This window comes from Lonchura striata, chromosome 17 (genome assembly GCF_046129695.1).
Source record: "Lonchura striata isolate bLonStr1 chromosome 17, bLonStr1.mat, whole genome shotgun sequence".
Taxonomy (NCBI): Eukaryota; Metazoa; Chordata; class Aves; order Passeriformes; family Estrildidae; genus Lonchura; species Lonchura striata.
This window is the reverse complement of record NC_134619.1, coordinates 9,767,906-9,781,317: the sequence shown is the minus strand read 5'-3', so window position 1 is coordinate 9,781,317 and position 13,412 is coordinate 9,767,906. Positions and strand designations below refer to the sequence as shown.

Below are 13,412 nucleotides of genomic sequence, written 5' to 3'. Positions count from 1 at the left end.
ACATTTTCTCCCATTACATTTCACTTTGCCAAGCTTGGGTTCAGAGACAAGGGAGAAAAATCAGTCATCTCACATTCAGTCCATGCAAGAACAAACTATATACTTAATTCCAATTTGCTGAGGAAATTGGAGGGCCAAAAAGTACTGAATTGACTAAAACTTTCAGAAAATGTTGCCTCTGTCATGTAGCTCACTAAGGACTACAGGGGACGGAGATAGTCACAGTTCCTTCTGCAAGTTAAACACTCTGTGTTGTATGTTGGAAAATGCTAATCGCCTCCTACTTTTTATGTTTTTCAGATGAAGTCATCTTCTGGTGATATAAAAATAAAGAAGGAAAAGGAAAATGGTTTCTCCAGGTAAGAAATCAGGTCTATGATTTGGAAAAAGCTGCAGTTTGATTTTTCACTGGTGCTCTGTGTTTGAATCCTCTCAATTGGTCTTCAGAAAAAATTGGGGCACTCTTAAACCCTTCAGTAGATATGTTCTTCTCAATTATGAGAATGGGTAGATCTGCTTACCCAGTAACTAGAGATGGGAGCTGTGGAATACCTGGTGTCTGCCTCCATGTGCTGGGTTTGTCTGAGTACTCAGGAGCTGGATTCTCCTGACGACAGACGGAGCTATGGGAACACTGGTAGCTGAACTTGAAAGAGCCTCTGTTGTAGAACTGGAACTTGAACCCTGCAGACAGTCTGCTGGAGACAAGACCTAGCAAAGCCAGTCCAGGTTGCCTCTGTGTCTCTCCTGTGTTGTGACTGCAGCCTGAAGCCTTTGCAGAGGAGTGATGAGTGACATGTACAATTAGAAATACCTTCAGGAAATGCATAGGTGTCCTACGCTAGTACTAAATTCCCGCTTATATTAGCACCTCCTGGACCTGAGTGTTGTCTCAGTCATCACTAAGTAGTCTTATTAAAAACATAAAGTGAGCAATTGATAGAAGAGTACATTTTCTTAATAGTCAGCCGAGATCTCTTGTGACTTGTTTACAGTCCAGCCATTGGTTATTTTTAAGGTGCTAAATCCAGTCCACTGACTTACTTGAAGGTGTGTGGTATGGTGGATGCATGCATTCATATCTGTTAGTCAAGAACAGTACTTAGTTCATGAATTCTTTCAGTTTGTGAGCCCACTTAAAATCAAAACAAACAAAATCTTTCCAGTCTCACCACATTCTGTGGATACAGAGAGGTTGGGAGAAGGCACCAGCCTGGCCCATGCCTTTTAGGTATTCTTTGTTTGTTTCGAATGTGCCCTGTTGACATGAGTTCTTCCATCTCTTTCATTTCCCGGCTCTTATTTTAAAAGGCAGAGGAAGGAGTCGGGCTTGGCGCAGGGCAGAGGCGCCATCTCCAGGCCCGTGGGGGAATACTCTGGAAGTAGAAGGCAGTGACATTCGGGTGTTCCATGGTGGAGCAGACAATAACTCTCTCTGGCCTCTGCTGTTCAGCAGAATAGCTCGATGTGCTAATCTCACCAGGGATGTTGGATGCTCTCCTATCAACATAACTGAATCCTCCTTAGGTCCAAGAGCATTTTTTATGTGCTTGAGAAAAGGCTGGAAGAGCCATTGCATTTGTGCCTTCTTCAGGGCCAAGTGATGTCTAAGAGTAATTATTTAATTAATTTATTTTTCCTTCTGAAATATTATTTTATGAGTTCTGCAGAGAAGAATGTCCTCACTTAGATGGTTTTGATTTTCTTCCTTAAGACTTGATATGATGAGCAGTGTTGCAGTCTTGCAAACAATGCAAGTCAAGGTTCATCTTGGTCATACAGATCCTTTCTTTTCACAGACTCACACTTCATTTCTTCCATTACAAAACCTTGTGCAATGTTTCAGTGTTATAATAGTTAAAATTCCTAGTGACTTTATACACTGTAGTTCTGCATTTCTGCCTGAAAGGGAGAATATATTAAGTGGGATGATTACCTTTTTTTGATGTTTTGCAACTCTCTTTGTGCTGCAGACTTGTGTCTTAGTCAATTCCAGGTGATGGAACAGAAATGGCTTCATAGAGCAGCTTGTTTGTATCTCCCCTGAGCTGCATCTTCCAGCACTGCAGTGGCTTTATAGCTGTGAAGGAGCAAACTGCTTGTTCTGCTTCATGGACACACTGCCAGCTAACATGAGACCCCCTAATGTCTCCTGCTGACTATGGTCTACAAAGCTGAATGCTGCTTATTTTAACTCCTTCTTCAACCTGATTGTAGAATCCACATCTTGGCTTGGAAGCTGGGTTAATTTGATATAGAAATTGTTGGTAGGACATGAATAAGGAAGCCCAAGATGGCACTAAGTGCTTCCAAATGTAATATTGGACACTTTGAAACGTCTTTTTCTTTATGTAGATCAGTGAAATGCTTCTCTAAAGTCTAGAAATAACAAATTTGTCTAACAGAATAGTGTCTCTTGCACCCATACACTATTTTTTTTCTTATTGCTAATTATGACATAATTGACATTATGGCTGGAAACATTGAGCCTAACTTTTGTGGTCTGTTGAAAGGGACAGGATTGTTTGCTTCCTCCAGTTTGGACAGTGAAAAGAGACTGATGTGTTTAACTTTGCCAAATCTTTGTTTCCTTTTCTGGTTTTCACATGCCTCAATATTTAGTTGGTAAAATGTTCCAGTGAATAGCTTTCAAATCATTGTTTAGTTGATAATCTTTTTCTGTCTTAGAAGGCTCAATAAGGATATTGAGTTGAAACTAAATAACATCTTGCATTTGACTCCACACAGGCATTTCAGTTTTTAAGTGTATTTGAAAGTGCTGGAAGCTACAGTTGTTTTTTACTCAAAACCTCAGAGAAATAAAATGAGCTTTGAGCCGTTGAAATTGAACTTGATATTTCTTGAGAAATGGCAAATGTGTAGACATTGAATTACTCTCCTTACACTGTCTGTGAGTATTCAGAAAATGACACATCTCAAGCCTTTGCTGTCTTGTGATGGCAGCACATTCCATGGAAGATGTGCCCATTTTGCAGATGATTATTTCTTAAAACTTAGTTGTTGCTGGTTTCCAAGAAACTTCATATTTGAAAGTAGCACTGTGTTTCTTTGCTTCTTTTTGTAGTCCACCACGTATTAAAGATGAACCAGATGATGATGGGTTTTATGCATCACCTAAAGAGGACTCCAAACCCCTGAAGAGACCTCGAGAGGATGATGAGTAAGTAGTGTGGGTGCTGGTGACTTGGATGTTTGCCTTTAGTTTCAAAAGGAGAACATTGAAGGGAGCAGGTGGAATTTCAAGTTGTCAGCACAGACGTCTTGAGGTGGGTACTGGAGGTCTCAGACCTGACTTCTTATGCTGTTACAAGTTCTCTGAGCAGGACAGGGGCAGTATTTGTGCTGTGCAAGGCAAAATGCCACTACCTCCTGCTGCAGATAGTGCTGTGAAAAGTTGCAGAACCAGTAAATGAAAAAGAAAAACCCCAGAAGGCAGGTAAAGGCTGATGAAGACTGTAAAGCAGAAATGTGAGCACGTGAGATATTAACGTAACTAAGTGGCTGCAGTGGTTTCTGTTGGGCAAGGAAATGACTGCACAAGAAGTAAAAAATGCACTGTCAGCCTGTTCAGAGGTAGGGGGAGGTTTGCCTGCACTGGCTGGCGTGGTTTGCCTGGAGTCTCAATGTGTCATAAGTTACACTGAGGGTTGTTGTCTCAAAGAGAAACACCCTTGATGTTTTCCTGACACAGGAACCCACTGAAATACAAGCTCAGTTCCATCTTGCTGGGATCTTCCATTGTACCCATCCAGCTCTTCACAGTTTGTCTTTATTAGCAGTCAGGAGTTAAAGGGTTGGAAGGGTTTCACCATGGTGGTGCTCCATCCCTGCAGGTCTGTTTCCAAGAGACATGGGTGGGACATCTTTTCTTTTGTGTAATCACTTGCTGCCTTCTGCTAGGTTTGTAGGACTTCCCCTCTCACATCTGCAATGGAAAGATTAAGAATTGGGGTGTTCCTGTACATTAGGGTGTGTTTTGTCTGCGTAGAGCTCAAGAATAGTGACAATAAGGTTGAGTGCCTATGGATGACCATCAAAGGGAAGGCTGGTAATGCAGATATCCTGCTGAGAACCTTGCTCCAGACCACCCAACCAGGAGGATGAGGTGGATGAGCAATGCTATGAGTGGCTGGCTGACATTTCACCACTGCCAGCCCTTGTTCTTGTGGGAGACTTTAACCTGCTGGATACCTACTGGAAACTCAACACAGCAGAGAGGAGGCAGGCTGGGAGGTTCCTGGAGTGTGTGGAAAAGAACTTTCTGGTAAGGACAGCTGTGGCCTTACAGGGGTAGTACCCTGCTGGACCTGCTGTTCACAGACAGAAGGGCAGGTGGGAGATGTGGTGGTTGGAGGCTGTCATGGGCATCAATGGGCTGAGACCACCAGCATGGTGTTCAACAAGACCAAGTGCCGGTTCTGACACTTTGACCACAACCCTCTGCACTGCTCCAGGCTGGAGGCAGAGTTGCTGGAAAGGGCCCAGCAGAAAAGGCCCTGGGAATGGTGGTCAACAGCAGCTGAACAGGAGCCCAGGTGGCCAAGAAGGCCAATGGCACATGCCTGTATCAGGAATAGTGGCCAGCAGGACCAGGGAGGTGATTCTGCCCCTTTACTGGGCACTGGTGAGGGCACCTCAAGTTCAATTCAGGAAGGACATCAAGGTGTGGGAGGAAGTCCAGAAGAAGGCAGTGGAGCTCGGGAAGGGTCTGGAGCAGAAGTTCAGTGAGGAGCAGCTGGGGGGCCTCAGCCTGGAGAACAGAAAGCTCAGGGGTGACCTTATCACTCTCAGACCTTATCACTCTCCAGCACTCCCTGACAGGAGGGTGCAGCCAGTTGGGGGTCAGGCTCTGCTCCCCAGAACAAGGGATAGCACATGGTCTTAGGCTGCACCAAGGGAGCTTTAGGTTGGACATTAGGAGGAATTTCTTCACAGAAAGGGTGATTCGACATTGGAATGGGCTGCCCAGGGAGTTGGTGGAGTCACTGTCCCTGGAGGTGTTTAAGGAAAGACTGGACATGGCACTCAGTGTCCTGGTCTGGTTAACAAGGCAGTGTTGAGTCATAGGTTGGACTGGATGATCTCAGAGGTCTTTTCCAACCTCAGTGGAAATGAGGTTGTATTTATGTCATTTGCCAGTACTCAATTTCACTATTGTTTGAACTAGTAGGGGGTGCAAAGAGTGAGTCTTGTGGGCAAGATCCCAGTCTGATGACTGGAAAGAGAGTTGGGATAGAACATGCCAATAAGGTTATACCCATTTATACCATCCCGTGGAATCACCGCATGGATAATAATGCTTTTGAATCGATTCTTCATTGAGGAAGATGTTTGTTTCAGCAGTGAAACTTGTGGAAAGGTATTGATAATAACATCTTGTAGGATTTGTAAACTGTTGTTCTGGATTGGGATTATTGAGTCTTCTGAAAGAGCAGGGTATAAATTATATTCTTTATAAATTAAAAGTGCCAGCTATGCTGCAAGCTTGTGCACATAAATTTTGTATGTCTGTGACTTCTCTTTATTTGTACTGGAAAATGGATCGATTTCATCAGCAAGTCTTTTTGTTCTCAGTGCTGACTACAAACCGAAGAAAATCAAAACAGAAGACATCAAGAAAGCAAAGAAAAGGAAACAAGAGGAAGAAGAGGTACTATAACAGACAAATTCATTTTTATGATAAAGAAGAGCCATGCTATTTGGTGTGGGATTATGCAGAGCAAAGGGAATCTGATTTTGTCTGGAACAGAGCTGTGTGTGGCAGATCCCCACTTATGGTGCAGATATTAATTTATCTGAACTGTAATTTATAAAAAGTCAGGGAAAATTCCTTTCCAACCCTTAAAACAAAGGATGGAGAACATGCCTTTAGGACATGAACTTCTAGGCTGTTCAGGCAATTCACAGTCCTTCTGTTAAGGAGCTGGCAGGGGGCAGGGGAGCCTTGCTCACAACATGTGCTAATTGCAGGGTTCAGAGGCAGTGGAGATGGAAAAGAGATTAGATACTAGAAGGAAGCTTAAAGCATTTAGATGGAGCCTAGGTAGAAATTTCTTTGGAGAGGGTTTTGCAAAAGGTTAGCTATAATTTGAGACTGACAAACTACACATCTAGCTAAGACACCGTTGTGAGACACATGTTGCAGCACCTCTGGGCAATAGGGTTAATTTAATTCTTCCCTTCAAAGGAAGTGTCTCTACACTGAGCATGCACCAAGATAAACCACCTGATTATGGTGGTTGTGCTCTGCAGCATTTGCCAGACCAGACACACCAGTGCAGGCCAGGGAGGAGGTTCTGTAACACAGCAATTCCCTTCCCATGGCCCAGACTTGGCCCTTATCAGGTGATAACTGGCTGTGTGCATTTAGCATGTCCCCAGTGTAAAGTAAAAGAATTTGGCTGAAAACTTGAGTGGGACCATCAGCAGACTTTGACTTAATGGGATGATCTAAGAGCACATTTATGTGGTGAAGCCACAGGAGTTCAGCTCTTATATACCCCAAGAGAGTATTTTAGTTCTTTTCAGGGGAGGGGGAAATAGAGTAGCTTGTTCTAACAGGATCTTACTCATTTTGCAGGACAGCAAAGCAAAGAAAGTCAAGAGCAAAGATAAGAAAGTCCCCGAAGCAGACAAAAGAAAGAAGCCGAAAAAAGAAGAGGAGCAAAAATGGAAATGGTAACTATATATAGTCAGTGCTGTGGGCTCCCATCTGCACCTGGACTTGCCTGTACCTCCCATGCTGGCTGAATAAGCACATCTGGCTTTCTCTTCTGTTGATTCATGAGGATTTGTTCTGAATAATTGGCTTACTTTCTGGTAAGCTCTAAATAAATATCTCATTCACTGTGTTCATCCTCTGAAGTAGAAGTGATATCCCTAAAACAGGAAATAAGTGTTTTAGTGGGGTTGTCTGGGTAGGTTTGTTTTTTTTTTTTTCTTCCCTATCTGTGCTGTAGGAGCTGCCTATAATGATCAGATACCAATATTCTTGTGCCCAGAAGCTGCTCTGTGCTGACACTCTTGAGAGCAGTATGAAAGCTTGTAGGCTTGGGGGTGTCAGCAGGAATATATTAATAGGTGCAGGTGGATTAAGGAATATATTAATGAGTGCAGATGTGTTAAGCAGTATTTTATCTAGTAGAACTAGTAGAGTTCTTAACTAGTAGAGTGCTTAACTGTGTTAAGCAGTATTTTATCTAGTATTTATCTAGTAGAACTTAGCCATGTTCCGTAGAAGTACAGCATGAGTGGGTATCAGCTGTGCCTCTCAAAACTGCTCCTGCCTCTGGCACAAAAATGAAACTTGATCAAGTGGCCAGTTAGCTCAGCCTGTTTGACAAATGATTTCTGAAAATGAGTTTTAAATGAAAAACACTTTATGTCCTGCCCAGGATCCTTAAGTAACATCACTGAAGTTGTACTTTCAACCACTCTTAATTTTTTTTAGTATCATTTTTAAATAAGTCTGACCTTTGTGGTTCATTTGGAAGACAGACCTGTGATACATCAGTAGTGCTCTGTGTAAGAAACCTGCTGGATTTTTTTTTTTAACTCTCCATAGTAATTTAAGCTGTTATTTCTAGATTTGAGGGAGCTACCATTTGTGTGTTTTGAAGTTTTGGCCTTAGGACTTCCCTCATTTTAATGTATATGTACTTCTTGAAAGCATGTGTGTTTTCTGCCCACCTGTAATGTATTTTTATGGCCTTTCAAGGATGTTTCCTTGATATTTTCTCAGATCATTTGAATGTTTTTAATAGTTTTGTAGAGTTGAGGAAAGTCTTTGTAATCTTGTTCAATCCTTTCAGGTTCAATCCTTTACTCCTTTATTGACACTATTACTGATTCATCCTTAAAAAGAAAAAAAAATCCTGTGTAATGTTCATAGTCTTTATATATTTCTCTTTGACTGTCACAACTTCCTCAGAACATCAGCACTTGCAAATCTTTTTCATATTTGAATACTCTTTTAGCAACTTGGGTTTCTAGCCTCTCCCCCAAACTCCCCTTTTTCCTGAACAATCCGCTTTTTTCTCAAATCCTTTGACAGCATATTTTTAATGTGCTGTAACATTACCAAACCACAGGGACATAAAGCAATAGGAAAACTACAGAAGGTCTTTTTAAGCCTTAACGATCTGGGTTTTTTTTGGCTTTGTCTCAGCTCTAATCCCAGCTCCCTTTTATTGTGAGCTGTATCCTTGAACAGCAGACCTTTACTGGAAAGCTGGGCTGTTCCCCCCTCACCTGCCTGGGCAGCACAGGCCCCTTTAGCAGTGTTAAGCCCTGCAGTTTGTGCTTACTGCTGATGAGAAGTGCCTTAGAAAGCAAGAATTTTGCAGAATTTGGCACCAGCTAGCTGCATCCTTCTGCTGATGTTCCTGTCATCCAGCTGCAGCTTTGTATAGCGTTTCTTTGCAGGACAAGGTTTCATCTGCACTTCACTTGTTTCTCTTAAGGGCATTTTATGTTCCATCTGAGTCAATTTTCTGAGCGTCTGATACCTTTTTTTTGGCTGCTTCCTCAAGTGCTTGCTGCCTTGAGCATTTTCACCCTCACTTGTTTGAATGCTTGATGCAGACATCCCCAAGGCACTGGCCTCATTCATCACCGAGTGCAGCTCTTGCAGAGGTCATTTTCACGCCCTGTCAGCGTGTGAAGAATGTGATCCACAAGTGCACCTTAGGAGCACTTCTCCCACCTTGTGTTACAGCAAGTTCATTTCCTTGAAATAACATATCCCTGAGGTATGTTCTAGTTTTTTTTCTCAAGAATGTTCTCTCTTTTCATTCCACTTGAAAGATCTTCTCCAACTTTTCCTCCCTGAGCCACCCTGGCATATTTAGACAAGCTTGATGTGGGATTTAATTAAGAAGCCTATATGACTGATGAGATGTTGCTGGAATCAGTGAGGCAGCTTTCCTAATAGGCAGAATTCTCCCACAAAATCATGTGTACAACGTTGCTTTAGAACCAGAAACTGCCAAGGACAGTGGTGCTGTAATGCTTTTCGTGTTTGAAATTAAATGAGGATGAAAAATTAGCTACACTCAGGAGACTCACTTTTATCTTTTGTCTTAATGCTTATGTGTGATGTTTAGGAAGGTGGAGGTGGGATTGGGGACGGTTTGTGGTCTTTTGGGGGCACACTTTCTGGTAGTTTTGAGCTTAGAAACTACCCCATGAATTCCATGTTCCCTTGTAGCCTTCCCAGAAGGCACAATGTCCTTCTACTGTCTATTTAAACTGCTGCCTTTCTAGTACTGCTTTTACATGCATCCTTTGTAAAAGAACAGGAAGTAATAGAGGTACTGATTTTTTCACCAAGTAAATACCAGAGGAATAAATTTTAAAAAACAAGAATGACAAACCTGTCCTGAAAAGCAGTAACTACTGTGAATGATGCCCTTATTTTGTTCTTACTGGAATAAAATTGCTCATTGTCAGAGAGAAGAAGCTTATTCTGGCCGAGAGTGGTTTAGATTTATTTTGCTGAAAGGAGCTTCTGGATGGAAGAACCTAGGCCTATGTTTGACAAAACATTTATATTTCTAGCTTCTAATTAGTAAAAAAACAGCAAAACACAACAATCATTAGGATTGTAAATATTTGGAATCTGTGTCAATATTGGTTTCTTATATCAACATGGTTTACTCGAGCCTTCTTTTCAGTCAGGGACTGAAGTCTGACATGCAGTTCTGTACTGATAGCTGGGTTTGGGTGCTTTGCTGTTAAAGCTGTTGCTTCTCATCAGAAGTCAGGTCCAGTGGTGTGGTCAAAGATGGTGCCTTTCAAACTCCAGCCAGCTGCTGTGTTGCTGCTGTTCCTAAATTGTTGATGTACAGACACAAGTGAAACATTTTGAGTGTCTTCTAGCAGAAACTGTTGTACAGTGTTTATCTTCCATGCTGTGACTTTTATCTCGGTAGAGATGAAGCAATCAGTCAGTGCATCACAGCTCCTGAGATGCAGGCAGCACATCTTTGCTCAGCTGCTGTGGCACCTGGAATGGGAATGCTGCTCCTTAGGACTGACACCAGACAGAAGCTTAAACCTCTTTTTTTATTGTCATGGCTGCTCAACAAAGTTGTCTGGGCAATTCAGAGACTGAGTGCTGTGACAGGTTAATGGTCTTGCAGTTGATTGATCGCTGAGGTGAAATAGCCTTTCCCAGCAGGGAATCCTGTGCCAGCAGCATGTAGCAGTAATGTTGTGGTAATCATGAAAGGAGCTTGGAGGGGAGCAGTGTGGAATCAGTGGCCTGGGCACTGGGAACTGGGGGGAGGATCCTGGCCTGGCAGGACCCTTTTCTCTGCAGATGAATTGCTGACCCTGTTCCCTTGGAATGTGGGATTGGTGGCGCCCGCCTTGCTGTGTTGTGATACCAAATGCATCACTTGCAAAGCATTTTTATAGAGCATTTTTACAGTGTCTTAAAGGCAAACATTCAGTTTTCTGGGCTGCTGTTTTTCTTCAAGTATGCTTTTCTTACCCAGAGAATTTGAATGAATATAAAATGACAGAGCAGATTTTAGTCTTTCTTGTCCAAGCAGGTTTGTTCTCATTTAGGTCATAAATAAACATCTGCTTCTTTATCTCTGCCCTTAATGGCATATTGTCCACATCTCAAAGCAGCTGCATAATATACCACAATTGTTTGACTTTGCTGAGCAGGCATCCTGGACCTGATGTTGGATCACAGCTGAAACTAATTTGGCATGATCCTAGCTGGTTTACAGGGTCCAAGTCTTATTTTCTTAAGATCTAAGCAATTTCAGCTATGTGATTTTGTGAAAAGAGGAGCAAATGAGAGGTGAGGAGTAGGATGGCATCAGATAATCTGCAGCCCAAGGTGTTCTGCTTATGGATGTGACTGTGCTTTCGGAAAAAGAAAAGGAGGAAAAAAAGGAATTAAATGGTGATAGTACATTGAGTATTTGTTGTTGGTCTGTACCCGACAAAGCAGCGATTTCTTGCTGATGTAGCATACTCTCATACCCACACAGTAATAAAATTAAGATTGGGAGCTTAAAATTGTATTGGTTCATATTTCTCTCTTGAAGGTGGGAAGAAGAGCGCTACCCTGAAGGCATTAAATGGAAGTTCCTAGAGCACAAAGGTCCTGTATTTGCTCCACCATATGAACCTCTGCCTGAAAATGTCAAGTTTTATTATGATGGTGAGTTAATCCGTGTTTCTACTTGCTAGAAAGAGAAATAAACATCTCAGGGTATTGCTGTGTTCTTCAGGGTACTGAAGAGCTGAGGAGGTGGTTGTGTTTTAGTGGTTCACTTAAATCAGCTCCTCAGCAGCAAAGTGAAGTCTGTGGAAGGAAAGGAGTTTAGCTGAGCCTGCTGAATTCTGCTCATTGCAGTGACACAGGGATGAACCTGCTCTCAGTTCCTTATGGGGCTGAATCTCTCAGGTTCCTTAGCAGAATGAGGGTGTCTGATGCCTCAGAGTAGCAGTGACCAGTGGAGTATGTAATTGTAGCTACCTCATCACTGGTCACCTTTAGGCTTGCTTTTGTTTTCTTTAACCTCAAGAACTGCAACTTCCATCATCCATGGTGAAATTCATCATCATTTGGTGGCATGAGTGAAAGAAAAGAAAATTGAATTTGGGTACAGATGATTAGGATCTTGTAGGAATTAATGGGATGACCCTGGTCTCAAGGACAGAGCCCTCTCATGTAAGTCATGGTCCCATTCCCTGACCACTGCCTGTGGTAGAACTAATTGGTGTGGGATTCAAGTATCCTGGGCTGCCTGGCTGGTAGAGACTCACGTGGAAGGGATTACATGATGTGATGCCTGTTGGAGCCTGGACTTGATGACCTGTGTGTTTCCTTTCTGTGATCATGTTAAATGAAGGATCAAATTAACCCAGGATTGAATTAAGTGGGAGGTATTTTGAATGGATGAAAATGTAATTTTTGGTGATGGGGCCATCTGCACATGGAACTCTTCCAGGAGCAACGTGCTGTTTTCATGTGACATGACACAATGTTTTTAAATACTGAGGAATAGGTGGCATTACATTTTCAGCAGAAAAGTAGTGGAATAAATATGCTGTAGCCTATTAAAGGCCATCTCCAAGCAAGTAGCACAGTGATCAAAGATGTCTGCAGCCTTCTTTCTTAGGGTTTGATAAGGGCTGATACAAAGTTGGAAATTATTCTCTTCTACTGAAAAATGCATGATCTCTCCTGTTGTCTAGAGAAGGGGAGGGGCAGATTGCACTGTGCTATCCCTTGGTGCAGACAGCAATAAGCTCCTCTTCTCTCCAGCCATCTATTTCACAGAGCCTCTGCAGGGATTTCTGCAACCTCTGCCTCTGTCATCACAGAAATTCATCAATAAGCTCAATAGTCATAGGCTGGGCAGGGAGGGGGTCTGGCAAATAAAGACATCCCATAAGTATTCCTTGAGAAACTAGGCAAAAAATCAGCTGTCTGATTTACACAGCAGCTGCTGAGAGCCTCTGTCTGTGCTCACAAGGCATTGTCTCATTTCAGGATTATCCCGGGGTGATTTGTAGAGCCCAGTAATGAGGCTGTGGCTGGCCAGCAGCCGGCTCACACCAGAGGAATCTGTCCCTGGCCTAGGGATTCACTGCCTGCTTTCATCTCACATAAAAATTGCTGGGGCTCTTGGAAGTGCCTGTGATAGTGACTCTGGGAAGGAGCTTGAAATGCCAAACCCAGCCTGTGGGTTAACCAGTCACTGCTCATAGGCCAGAGGTGGTTCCAGCTTGCCCATTTTTCTGTAGATGGGGCAAGGTAGGAGTGTAGGTGGTGGCAGCTGCAGTCGTGGCCATGGGGTTTCTTCTGTTCATTATGTCCCCTGGTTGCTCTGGTTTTCAGTTTTAAATCGGGTAACTAATAGTCATGCCCCTGCAATAAATCCTTTCTTTACCAGCTCTGTCACTAAGAGTCTTTTCAAACCTTAGGAAAAAAAAAAAAAGGCAATTGTTTCCAATTAAATATATTCTAAAGTGATTATATAAAGGTGACTGATCCTTCAGCTAGCTGGGAAAAATATCAGACATTTTAGCCCCATAACATGTTACTAACTCAATAGCCTCTGTTAAGCTGAAATTGCAGTCTGGAAAAACAGTTTCCCTTGCTGTCTCTCCCTTCCCCCATTTCCTGTTATAAGCAAACAAATGCTGTATTTTAGGTTACAGCTTAAAAATTGGCAGAGTTACTGTTGGTTTAATTTAATTGTGGAATATTCTCAGATCATTGAGAGGACGTTTTGCTAAGTCCTGTTTTACAAGGCTTTATAGATCTTTTAAGGCTTTATAGCTGACTCCCATGCTTTAATTTTAGAGATGATGCAACTTTTGAAAATATGTAGTAAACCCAAAGCATGGTATTTTTTTTT

General features: G+C 42.4%; 1 protein-coding gene across 1 annotated transcript in view; it reads left to right on the top strand.

Annotated features, from left to right (window-relative positions):
- The window catches only part of TOP1 (DNA topoisomerase I), a 65,897-nt gene that overhangs the window by 39,204 nt on the left and 13,281 nt on the right, over positions 1-13,412 (top strand). Inside the window, exons 5-9 of the mRNA XM_021527850.3 lie at positions 301-359; positions 3,086-3,181; positions 5,596-5,671; positions 6,602-6,699; positions 11,088-11,203. Coding sequence (XP_021383525.1) covers positions 301-359; positions 3,086-3,181; positions 5,596-5,671; positions 6,602-6,699; positions 11,088-11,203 — 445 coding nt within the window. The remainder of the gene's footprint in view (positions 1-300; positions 360-3,085; positions 3,182-5,595; positions 5,672-6,601; positions 6,700-11,087; positions 11,204-13,412) is intronic.